The 13208-nt window shown below is 47.5% G+C and overlaps 1 protein-coding gene across 2 annotated transcripts in view; it reads right to left on the bottom strand.

Annotated features, from left to right (window-relative positions):
* The window catches only part of DRC11 (dynein regulatory complex subunit 11), a 153136-nt gene that overhangs the window by 56564 nt on the left and 83364 nt on the right, over window positions 1-13208 (bottom strand). For both annotated transcript variants that reach the window (XM_070070001.2, XM_089328875.1), the window contains exons 10-11: window positions 8823-8929; window positions 8549-8647 (exon numbers count right to left, since the gene is read on the bottom strand). In XM_070070001.2, coding sequence (XP_069926102.2) covers window positions 8549-8647; window positions 8823-8929 — 206 coding nt within the window. The remainder of the gene's footprint in view (window positions 1-8548; window positions 8648-8822; window positions 8930-13208) is intronic.

Here is a 13208-nt window from a genome sequence, read left to right as displayed (position 1 = left end):
TCATTCTTTGTGTCTAGATGACCATATGGTTCTTCTATTTTGTTAATGTGGTTAATTATGCTGATTGATTTCCCACTTTGCATTCCTAGAATAATTTTCATTTTTATGATTTTTTTAAAAAAACACTCAATGCTATCATTAAAAACTTGCTTAAGATTTTTGTGTGTAAATTCAAAGGAGATTCCAAATTATCATTTTCATATTTATAATGTCCTTGTCATTTTATCTTATCAGGGTTATATCAGTCTTATAAGTTTGGAAGTGCCCACTCTCTTTTCTATTTTCTGAGTTTGTATAAGACTATGATCTTTTTTTCCTGTGAATGTTTTGAAGAATTCATCGATGAAGCTACTGAGGTCTACATTATTTTGGGGGAAGGTTTTAAATTATGGATTAATTTCTTTAATAAACATAGTCTAATTTAGATTTTATAAATATCTTAGTTTTGTTTAATTGTAGTTTCAAAAAATTTGATTTTATGTACATTTCAAATTTATTGACATGGGTCATTTGCAATAATGTCTATAGGATATATAGTAATGTCCTATTTTCCAATCTTGATATGTTATTTTGGTCATTTTTGTTTCTTAGTCATACAATGCTAGATGCTACTACGTCTTATTAGTAGTTTTAAATAATTTACTTTAGTTTTGTTAATGTTTTGTGCTGCATCTAAGTTTTCTAATTCAAAGATACCCACTCTGTTTTTAAAAAAAAACTATAATTGTTTCATCCTTTGTATTTAATTTGCTGCTCACTTCTTAGCTTCTTCAGTGAAAAGCTTATTTATTTTCAATCTTTGCTCTCTTCTAATACATGAAGATTAGCGTGTACTTTCTCTCCATTCATGATTTCTACTTTGAAGTTATTTAGAAGTTTGTTGCTCAATTTTCAAGCATTTTTAGATGCTTTTCTTGTAATCTGTTTTGCAATCTTAACTGAATTCCACAGTTGTCCAAGACCAGTCGTGGCATGATCTCACCACCTGAAGTTGCTGGAACTTGTTTTATGCTCCAAAATAGGATCTGTTTTGGTGAATGGGTACAAACACTGGAGATACTGCACATTCTCTAGGGTTTTGTTTTTAAGTTATCTTTATGAGTCATTTAGATCAAATTGTTTATTATACATATCTTTTGTGTTGTACTCATTTTGTTTGTTCTATCAGTTACTGAGAGAGACTGGTTAACATCTCTAACAATGATTTTTAAAAATATTTATTAATTTATTTGAAAGGCAGAGTTACAGAGAGGCAGAGAGAGAGAGAGAGAGAGAGAGAGAGAGAGAGGTTTTCCATTTGTACGTTCACTCCCCAGATGGCCGCAATAGCCAGAGCTGTGCCGATACAAAGCCAGGAGCCAGGAGCTTCTTCCGGGTCTCTCATGCAGGTACAGGGGCTCAAGGACTTGGGCCATCCTCCACTGCTTTCCCAGGTCATGGCAGAGAGCTGGATAGAAGTGGAGCAGCCGGGTCTTGAACCGGCACCCATATGGGATGTCGACACTGCAGGTTGTGGTTTTGCCTGCTATGTCACAGCACCGGCCCCTCACAATGATTTTGAATTTGCCTATCTTTTTCATTAATTTTGCTAGCATTTGCTTTGTAAATTTGGAAGCTATATTATTAGATGTAAACAAATTTAGGAGTATTACTTCTTCTTTAATTGAAAATTTTATGAAATACTAAGAAAAATGTAAAGCCTACTTTTTCAGCATCTGTTGAGGTATGGCGATGATCTTCTGCTTAATGTATTCATGGTGCATATTTTGACCATATTGTGTAACATTCAGCCTATCTAGTCTCTGTGTTTAAAGTGCATTGCTTATACACAGCATAAATTTTGCTTTTTATGTAGTCTGACAGTCATTATCTTTTCATTAGAACAGTCTGCTTATATTTGATATATTTGTGGATTTGGTTGGGTTTAATTTTACCATTTTTAATTTATTTGCTTTTTTATCTTAGTTTTCATTTCCTGTATTCTTTCCAATTATTATTTTTATTTTTCGGCATTTTCTCACTATTACTTTTTATGATACATTTGATATCATTCAAAAACTACATTCAAGGTTAACACTGACAAATAAGAACTGATGTCATTCTGTTGGTTGCTTACAGCACGTGTCGTTAACGAATCCGAAGCTACTTCAGTAGTTCAGTACAGTGCCTTGCACCACAAAACAGCCTTCCAGGAACACTTACGCCTGCCCCCTTCTGCTGCTGTTTTTAGGTATGTGCTTTTTCCTTCACTGAGCGTGAAATCTTCCAGGCCCATTACTTTGACGAGGCATGGTAGGACGTCCGTGTCTTTCTGTGCATATACTGCATCTTCTCTGTCCAGTCACCCACGGAGGGGCAGGTAGGTTGCTCCCATGTCTTGGCTCTTGTGAATACAAGAGTGCAGCTCTCTCTGGGACCAGTTTCACTTCCTTCGGCTTTACAGCCGGGGGTAGAGTTGCTGCACCATCTGGTAGTTCTAGTTTTAAATTTGGGGGGAAGTTCCAACTGTTTTCCCACAGTTGCACCAATTTACACTCTCACCAACAATGTGAAAAGGTTCCCGTCTCCTCCACGTCCTTACTAAAGCTTGTTGATAATCACCATCCCAGCGGATATGAGACGACACACCCCATGACTTTGATCTGCATTTCTCGGGTGCCTCGCGATGCTGAACTTTTTTCCCATATGCCCATTTGCTGCTGGTACGTCTCTGAGAAAGGTCCACTCAAGTTCTCTGCCTGTGTTTTACTTATGTATCGCGTTGTGGTTGCTTATGCATTTTGTATGTTAACTCCTTATGACTTGCAAGTATTCTTTCCCATTCTGTAGGCTGTCTTTTTTTTTTTTTTTTTTTATTTTTTTTTTGACAGGCAGAGTGGACAGTGAGAGAGAGAGACAGAGAGAAAGGTCTTCCTTTGCCGTTGGTTCACCCTCCAATGGCCGCCGCGGCTGGCGCACTGCGGCCGGCGCACCGCGCTGATCCGATGGCAGGAGCCAGGAGCCAGGTGCTTTTCCTGGTCTCCCATGGGGTGCAGGGCCCAAGCACCTGGGCCATCCTCCACTGCACTCCCTGGCCACAGCAGAGGGCTGGCCTGGAAGAGGGGCAACCGGGACAGAATCCGGCGCCCCGACCGGGACTAGAACCCGGTGTGCCGGCGCCGCTAGGCGGAGGATTAGCCTAGTGAGCCGCGGCGCCGGCTGTAGGCTGTCTTTTAATTTTTGGATTGTCTGCTTTGCTGTGCACAAGACTTTTGGTTTGATTCAATTCCACTTTTCTATTTTTTTGCTTTTGTTGCTTATAGTTTTGATGTCATATCCAAGAAATCATTATCAAGGCCAATGTCAAGAAGTTTTTCCCTAGAGTTTCATTTATTTATTAAATAGTTATTTATTTGAAAGGCAGAGTTACAGAGAGAAGGCGGGAGAAATCTAGAGATTTTCCATCTGTGGGCTCATACCCCAAATGGCCACAATGGCCAGGGCAAGGCCAGGCCAAAGCCAGGAGCCAGGAGCTTCTTCGGGTCTCCCAGGTGGGTGCAGGGCCCAAGTCCTTGGGCCATTCTCCGCTGCTTTCCCAGGTGCATTAGCAGGGAGCTGGATCAGACGTGGAGCAGCTGCGACTCCAACTGGCGGCTGTATGAGATGCTGGCATCACAGTGCATCACAGAGCTGGCCCCTCCTAGGAGTTTTAGAGTTTCAGGTTTTACACTTAAATCTTTTGAGTTGATTTTTGTGAATGGTACATAGTATGGATTCAAGTCCATGCTTTTATATGTAAATAGCAGGTATTCTCCAAACGACTGATTGAAGAGACAATCATCTCCCTATTCTGCGATCTTGCTACCAAAGAGAAAATCTGATGACTGGAGTCTACTGTGGTCCACTGTCCTCTATTCTGTCCCGTTTGTCTGTTATTACGCACGTATCACACTCATTTGATTATGCTGTAATATATTTTTAAATTAGGAAGTGTGATGGCTTCCTTGTTCTTTTTGCTAAAAATTGTTTTGGCTACTTTGGGTCTTCTATGGTTCCTTAAAAATGCTAGGTTATTTCCCCCTATTTTCTATTTCCTATTAACCTATTTAAGTTATTTTTTCCTATCCCTGTGTCATTGGGATATTGCTAGGGATTGCGCTGAATCAGCAGTTCACTTGGGTTAGTATGAATATTCCAGCAATATTCACTCTTCCAATCCATGAACACAAGGTGACTTTCCACTTCTGTTTCTTTTAATTTCTTCATTAATGCTTTATAGATTTTAGCAGACTATGTTATATTTTCTTGGTTCAGTTTGTTTCTATTTTTTTAATATTTAATTTTATTTATTTGAAAGAGACAGAGAGAGAGACAGAGAGACTGAATGACTCCATATACTAGTTCACTCCCCAATGGCCACAAGAGTCTGGGCTAGGCAGGCCAAAGCCAGGAGCCAGGAGCCTCCTCTGGGTCTCCCACGTGGGTGCAGGGGCCCGAGCACATGGGCCATCTTCCACAGCTTTCCTTGGTGCATAAGCAGGGAGGTGGGTGGGGAGTGGAACAGCTGGGACTCGAACCAGTGCCCCTGTGGGATGCCAGAGCTGCAGGTGGTGGCCTTTCCTGCTATGCACAGCACTGGGCCCAAGTTTGTTTCTAAATACTTTGTTCTTGGTGCTACTGTGAGACTATTTTCTTATTTCCTCTTGTATAATTCATTGTTAATATATCTAGGAATCCAACTAAATCTGATATGTAGACTCTTAAATCTGTGTATTAGATCTGAAAGTTTTAATGCGTGTGCTTTTTAGGATTTTCTCCGTACATGATCTTGTCATCTGCAAGTGGAGATCCGCTGACTTCTTCCTTGTTGAGCCGAGTGACTCCCTTTTCCTCCCTGGTTGCTGTAGCGGGACTCCCAGTACTGTCTGGAATGGAAGTGGACAGCGCTGGCCCCTTGTCTGGTTCCCGTCTTTCAGTTTCTCACCATCCAGCGTGCCGTGGCTGTGGGTGTTTCATTCGTGGCCCCCAGTGCGCTGAGCTGTCCCTAGTGGTCCTCGCCGTACATAACTGGAGAGGCTTCATGCAGACGTACAAAGGTGGCCTTGTCATCATCTGCTGAGGTGATCCTGTGACTTCATCCTTCATCCTGCTAATGGGGTGTGCACCACTGACTGCCCTGCATGTGCGGAAGCACTTGTGTCCAGGGAGAATCCCGGTTGGCCATGGGGATGACCCTTTTCTGTGCCGCTGAATTTGGCTTGCTGACATTTTGCTGGGGATTTTTGTATCCATGCTCGTCAGGGATACTGACTTGGGTTCTCCTTTGTGGTGGCTGTCATTGTCTGGGTTTGGTTTTAGGGCCATGCTGACCTCGTAAGAAGGGTTTGGAAATGTTCCCTCTTCTTCCATTTTTGGAAACATTTAACAGAGAGAGATGCTAATTCTCCTTTTATTGGAGAAGCTGTATGGTCCTGGGCATGTCTTTGTTGGAGAGTTTTTAATTACTGATTCAGTTTCCTTATTTACAATTGATTTGTTCTGGTTTTCTGTTCTTGACTCAGTCTTGGTAGGTTGAATGTTTCCTTCTTTTTTTTTTTTTGTCTTTTTTCTTAAAGATTTTATTTATTTATTTGAGAGGTAGAGTGAGTGAGAGAGAGAGAGAGAGAGAGAGAGGTCTTCCATCTGCTGGTTCACTCCCCAGATGGCCACAACAGCTGAGTTGAGCTGATCCAAAGCCAGGAGCCAGGAGCTTCTTCCAGGTCTCCCATGCGGGCACAGGGGCCCAAGGACTTGGGCATCGTCCACTGCTCTCCCAGGCCACAGCAGGAGCTGGATCGGAAGACGCACAGCCAGGTCATGAACTAGTGTCCACGTGGGACTCCGGCACTGCAGGTGGAGGTTTAGCCCACTGTGCCACCGTGTGGGCCCGCCAGTTGTGTGTTTCTAAGAATTTATCCATTACATTTTTTTTGAAAATAATTGTTCATAATAGTCTCTTACAGTTCTTTTTATTTCCATGTCATTAGTTGTAATGTCTCCTCTTTTTTTTTTTTTGTACTTATTTGGGCATTTTCTCATTTAGCATAAAGTTTGTTAATTTTAAAAATGTATTTTTTTGCATATTTGGAAGGAAACAGTGTGAAGGGGAGGGAGGGGGGAAGGAAGAGGGACAGGGAGAAAAGGGGGTGCGGGGAGGGAGGCAGAGATCACACTCTGTCTGCTGGTCCAGCCCCAGTGCCCACAACAGCTTGGAGCTGTCTGTCTCCCACGTGACTGGCAAGGACGCAGGTCCCTACCCCACCACAGCAGCTTCAGTGTGGGATGCAGACTTCCCAGCAAGGCCTTAAGTGCCGCACCACGTGCCTGCCTGCATGCCAATTTTATCTTTTCAAAAAACTCTTAGCTTTCATTTATTTCTGCTCCAGCGTTTATGATTCCTTTCCCTGTGCCAGCTTTGGGTTCAGTTTAGCTTGTTCTTTTTCTGGTTCCTTGAGGTGTAGTGTCAGGTCGTTGGGATCTTTTTTAAATGCAGGCATCTCTTTCTATAAACCTCTCAGTACCACCTTCCACTGTATCCTATAAGCTTGGTATGCTGTGCTTTCATTGTTGTCTTGAGACATTTTCTGATTTTTTAATTTTTTTTTACTCAATGGCTGTTCAAATTTTTGCTGTTTAATTTCCACCTATTTGGGCATTTTCCAATCTCCCTGATTTCTGGTTTGATTTCACTGTGATTCAAGAAGCTGTTACATGGCATGTTTTCCATCTTCTTGAATTTTTTTTTTATTTTATTTTTTTGACAGGCAGAGTGGACAGTGAGAGAGAGAGAGAGAGAGAGAGAGAGAGAGAAAGGTCTTCCTTTGCCGTTGGTTCACCCTCCAATGGCCGCGCAGCCGGCGCGCTGCGGCCGGCGCACCGTGCTGATCTGATGGCAGGAGCCAGGTGCTTCTCCTGGTCTCCCATGGGGTGCAGGGCCCAAGCACCTGGGCCATCCTCCACTGCACTCCCGGGCCACAGCAGAGAGCTGGCCTGGAAGAGGGGCAACCGGGACAGAATCCAGCGCCCCGACTGGGACTGGAACCCGGTGTGCCGGCGCCGCAAGGCGGAGGATTAGCCTAGTGAGCTGCGGTGCCGGCACCTTCTTGAATTTTTAAAACTTGTGTCGTGACCCAGCACGTCCTACATCCTAGAGAATGGTCCATGTGTGCTTAAGAGGAATGTGCAACCTGGCTCCTGCCTTCGGATCAGCGCGGTGTACCGGCCGCGGCGGCCATTGGAGGGTGAACCAACGGCAAAGGAAGACCTTTCTCTCTGTCTCTCTCACTGTCCACTCTGCCTGTCAAAAAAAAAAAAAAAAAAAGAAAAAGAAAAAAAAAGAATGCGCGAGCTTGTGCTGTTGGACAGAATGTCCTGGATACGACCGCTAGCTCGTCTGGCCCAAAGTGGGTTCAGGTCTGCTGTGGGGAGAATGCCATGTTCAAAAGTGGCCTGTGGAAGTCTTCCTGTTGCTGCGCTGCTGTCTCTTCTCCTCTTCAGATGTTGGCCTTCCCGGCTTTGCCTTCTCGGGGCTTGAGCGGAAGGTGCATATTGGTGACTGACTGATTTCTTCCCCCACGACCCCGTGGGCCTGGCTCACCTCCCCCGGTGCCGCCGTTGTGAGCGCTGGAGGGAGGAGAGGCTCTGAGAGGAGACGAGGGCGAGGTGGGGCTCCTCCTCCTCCCTTCCCCTTGTCCCCCTTGGGGGCCGCACCCTCTCACACGGGGTCCACAGATGGCTGCCGAGCTGCTGCTTCTGTGTGGACAAGGGGACGGACACTTCTACTCTGCCACCTCGCCAGTCCCAGGTTTGTGCAGACGTGGCTCTGCTCCTCTGTGCCGGCACCGGGGGAAGAGCTGGCCAGGCCCCCACTTGGTCCCGTCCGCAGCTGCAGAGGAGGGGACGCAGAGCAGGACAGGAGCCAGCGGACAGCATTCGGCGGCGTTAGCCAGCATTTTCCAGAGACGGCGGCCTCGTGGAACTCATCTTCACAGGGCTTCCGTGCGGGCCTTTCCAACACAGATCTGATTGTGCCGCTCCCTGCTGAAGCTGTCGGTGGCACCCCAGCCCCCAGCCCCCAGGAATAAAGGCAGCACTCGCCAGCCCCACCTTCCTGCTGCTTTCTCCTCCCCTGGATGGACTTCTCCTCCCCACCCCCACGGTCCTCGCTCAAGCACACTGGGCCTCCCAGCACTGGGCGCTGGCCCGGGTGTCCCCTCTGTGGATCCAGCTGCAGGGAGCCCCGGGCGGGCCCCTGGGCGTGTTGTGCTTGGCTGCTCACTCAGTTCCCAGCCTCCCCTGGGGCAGGGTGGCTGCAGCTGTGAGTGCTGGGAGGAGGGGGTGTGGTTCACCCACCACACTGGGGGCTGAGGGCCAATTCAGTTTACCAAAGCAAGGGCTGTTTGTTTCACTGCACGGGGCCTTGGCAACACCTGGGTCTAGCCAGGCACCCTCCTGGACGGGCCAGGGCCGGGGCCTGGGCAGGGGCTCCTGCCGCCCGCCTCACTCCCCGCACCCTCATCCTATCACTCACCTTTTCTGCTTTCTTCTTCCCCGCCATGACTGGCAGTTCCTTCTCTCTGTTCACAGCGAGCTGCAGGTTCTTTAGTTCCTGTCTCATCAACTCATCCACCTGGGTGAGTACAGAACACGCCGTTTAAGCCCCTCTGTGCGCCTCGTGGTGTATTTTTTTTCCCCAAAATGTACAAATCACTTAAGTTCTGGGGCAAGTCACTCATAGGAGACTGAGAAGACACACGAGCCGCGGTGCGGGATGTGTCACCACTGTACCCCGAACGTGGCTGCACCTGCACTCGGATCTCCGACTCCAGCTCCTTCCGTTTCTCCTCTTTGAGCAGTTCTGGGTCGTAGTCCTGAGGGAAGTTGCAAGACTCGTCTCTGTTCATCCACATGTCTGTACTCCACAAGGGATAAGGAAAAGAAATGGAGAACTTCAACACGCCGGCTAAAGAAAGCAGCTGCTGCATACAGAGCCAAGACTAACCTAGCCACGTGCACAGAGTACAAGTGTGAGTGAAACAGGCGAGAAAATGGTAGGTCTCCCATCCAGATGTGAAGGGCTTGCTCCCGGGGAACCAGGCGGAGACAAGGTAGGGAACAAACAGGAGCTGTGCCGCAGCTGATCATACAATGCAGGTCAATATTTCCACCATACGTTTTCCCGACACTTGAATTATTCAAACGGCTCGCTACAACAGGAGCAGTTGTGTTACCCAGTGCAATCACTAGTAATTCTACCCTCGTTCCAGACAACGTGAGACACCAAGTACCCATGATTTTCTCCTAATTCAGTAGCTTTATTTGTGAATTGCTTTTTGGATGTTTCTGAAGTCCCACCCATTTGAAATTTTCCTTTTCCTGGTATTTAGGAAGACCTAGAGAACTGTGACCCTAGAGAAAGTGAGGATAATTCTGCATGAGATACATTGACATGGAGGTCATCTCTCAGAAAGGAATTCTCGGAGGTGCGGGGTCCCTGGGCCCTGGAGGCGGGGCCTGGGGGGCGTCTCCCCGGGGAAGGCCTGCCAGTTTGTGAAACAAGACCTCTTCCTGAGCCTGGGCTCAGCACCGGGGGAAACTCGCTGGGGCCTACCGTCCAGCAGCTGCGCCTGGCCTGGCTGAATCCCTGGGAACTGAGCTTAGGGCTGCAGTGCCCTTCAACTGGGGGCAGCAGTGGGGAGGGCCGCGGGAGCACTAGGACTCATCTCTGGGGGACAGGGGCTACAACTGGGAGGAAGGGAGGGTCGCAGAGGGCTCTCCACCTTGGCCCCCCCCCCCCCAGAGCTCGGGTCCCGAGGCTGAGCCTCCACTGGCCCTGACGCAGCTCCTGGAAGGGGGAAGGGCGGCCCCGCAGCTCCGCGTTAGACACAAACCCACATCTGGTTGCTCCAGAGAACCGGAGTTCTCAGATACGGGTGGAGAGACGAGAAAGCCCCTGGAGACTGGTGTCGGCACACAAGGGGAGGTCAGCATCCAGAGAAGTCACGGAGGACCAGGGATCGGCAGAGGGGAGGGATGACCGAGAACGGACAAGGAGTCCAGGCAGGGCCAGATCCCTGGAGAGACGGCGACGCACGGCGAGCAGACGCGCGTGGCAGCACTGCCGAGGGGGCAGGAAGGGCATCCCGGGGCTGGGGCCCCGGCGCCCGCCTGGCAGCACCGCTGGCAGGCCCATGCTTGGCGTCAGGTGGAACCCTTGTCCCTCCTCTCACCAGCTGTGACCTTAGGTGACCGTAGCCCTGCTGAGCCTGTTTCTTCCTCTGAGGCATGGAAATCCTTACTCCCTCCTAGCCCTGGGGCGAGGCTGAAGTGGAATAAGCCTCCTGAAGTCCCCAGGTTAGTTCTCAACTGTGGCCTCTCACAAAGGCCTTCTCTTGCTCTGAGACCGCGCCCTGCAGGACAGCTGCCCACGAGAAGCATTTGTGCCCAAGAGCAGACACCTGTCAGACAGAGGAGGAGGTGGGCTCCGAGGGCCCGAGCCTGTGCTGTCTGTAGTGGCCTGAGCCAGGGCCCTGCAGGATGGACAGCTGTCAGCGGAGGGGAGGTGGAGACACAGCTCCTTTCCAAAAAGTGCAGGTCTGCAAGCATAACTCACCCTGCACAGGTGAGGGAGGCCACCCGCTTCCTGGACAGGTGCTGGCACAGCTGGCTCAGCAGGTGGCGGCCAGAGCGGAGCTGCCTGGGCCCAGTGGGCTGAAGGGCAGGGCTGTGAGAGCCGCGGCTCAGCCTGGCCTCGTCACCAGGCATGCAGGGCAGGTGTGTGGGGGATGCAGGGCTGCAGGGGCAGGCTTTGGAGACAGCGAGGTGGAAAGGATCTGAATTTCCTCCAGAATGGTTAAACATGGATAAGCAATGAGATAGAAATAAATCACACTTTTTCACTGACCAGACAGGGCAACCACAGGGGAGATGGCCTGGGGAGTGGAGGCGGGAGAGGGTGTAGGTCTTGCCCATTGGAAGTGCACAGGAGGGCCCTTACCCTCCAGTACTGAGGTAGGAGAAAAAGGGAGAGGGACCCGTAGAGGTGGGCAGGCAGGAGACAGCTGGAGAGCCCGGGCTGATCTCTCTTTTTAAGTAATCGTTCCTGGGTGGGGGGGGTGACACCAGAAAGGGCACAGATGCACTGTCCAGCTCATGGCATTGATGCAAGGACAATTTTATGTCATTAATATTGGGAGATTTATTCTTCGTCTTGAATCCCTACAGAGAGTAGACTTGTGGTTAGCTTGGGTGTGGATACCAAGGTCTCAGCTAGTTTATGGCCTCCTCGTTTGAAGGTGGTTGCTCTTTTTTCAGTACATTTTCTGAAATGTAAATAAGCTTAAACTGTGGGAAACTTTAAATTGTAGGAATAACAATTGCTTTTGTTTTTTGGTTTTAAAATTGTAAGCTCTCAGTTTTCATCATGATGAAAACCTTCAGCCAATTGGATAGAGAAGGAACGTTCTTCAATACCATCAAGGCAATTTCTGACAAACCCATAGCCAGCATCTTACTGAACTGGGAAGAGTTGGAAACATTTCCACCAAGATCTGGAACCAGACAAGGATGCCTACTCTCACCATTGCTATTCAATATAGTCCTGAAAGTTTGAGCCAGAGCCATTAGGCAGGAAAAAGAAATCAAAGGGACACAAATTGGAAAGGAGGAAGTCAAATTATCCATCTTCAGATGACATGATTCCACATATGTGGGGACCAAAGACCGCACTGAGAGACTGTTGGGACTCATGAAAGAGTTTGGTAAAGTGGCAGGATGTAAAATTAACACACAAAAACCCAAAGGCTTGTACACACAGACAGTGTCATGGCTGAGAAAGAACTTCTATCAATCCAATTCATAATAGCTACAGAAAAAATTAAATATCTTGGAATGTATTTAACCAAGGAGGCGAAAGAGCTCTAAAATGAAAATCATAAAACATTAAAGAAAGAAATGGAAGAAACAAAAAATGGAAACATCTTCCATGTTCATGGATTGGAAGAATTAATATCATCAAAATGTCCATACTACCGGAAGCAGTTTACAGATTCATGCAATCCCAATCAAAATACAAGGACATTCTTCTCATATCTAGGAAAAATGATGCTAAAATTCATATGGAAACACAAGAGACCCTGAATAGCTAAAGCAATCTTATACAAAAAAACAAAGCTGGAGGCATCACAATACCAGATTTCAGGACATACTACAGGGAAGTTATAATCAAAACAGCCTGGTACTGTCACAAAGAGAGACATGTAGACCACTAGAACAGAGACTCCGGAGATAAATCCATGCATCTACAATCAAGTAATCTCTGACGAAGGAGCTAAAATCAAGCCCTGGAGAAAGGGCGGTCTCTTTAACAAACGGTGCTGGGGAAACTGGATCTCCACACGCAGAAGTAAGAAACAAGACCCTGCCTTACACCTGAGACAAAAACCAACTCAGAATGGATCAAGGATCTAACCCTATGACTTGATTCCATTAAACTACTAGAGGAGAACGTTGGGAAAACTCTGCAAGACATTGGCATAGCCAAAGACTTCTCAGAAAAGACCCAGGAGCACAGGCAATTGAAGCCACAATCGACAAATGGGATCCATTAAGTTCAGAAGCTTCTGCACTGTAACGCAAACATTCAGCAAAGACGAAGCAACTGACAAAGTGGGAGACGTAGCTGCAAACTACACGACTGAGAGAGGATGGATACCTATAACCTACAGAGAACTCAGGAAGCTCAACAGTAACAAAACAATCTGGTTAAGAAATGGGCAAAAGGACTTGAACAGGCATTTTTCAAAAGGGGAAATTCAAATGGCCAATAGATACACACACTCAAAAATGCTCAGGGTCACTAGCCATCAGGAAAATGTAAATTAAAACCCACAACGAAGGTGCACCTCACCTTGGTTACAAAGGCTGTCATACAGAAATCAACAAACAATAAATGCTGGTGAGGATGTGGGGAAAAGACTCCCCAATTTACTGTTGGCAGAAATGTAAACTGGTGCAGCCACTGTGGAAGACAATATAGAGATACTTCCCAAGTCTGAAAATAAATGTGCCATATATGACCTAGAAATACCACTCCTGAGAAGTCGCCCGAGGGAAGTGAAGTCAGCATATAAGAGAGTTATCTCTACCCCCACGTTCACTGCAACAGAATTCACAACAGCTAAGGTGTGGGG

This window comes from Oryctolagus cuniculus, chromosome 3, assembly GCF_051225735.1.
Source record: "Oryctolagus cuniculus isolate XC-2025 breed Fujian yellow rabbit chromosome 3, ASM5122573v1, whole genome shotgun sequence".
Taxonomy (NCBI): Eukaryota; Metazoa; Chordata; class Mammalia; order Lagomorpha; family Leporidae; genus Oryctolagus; species Oryctolagus cuniculus.
Note: the sequence above shows the minus strand (reverse complement) of the source record. Positions and strands in the feature narration are given on the sequence as shown.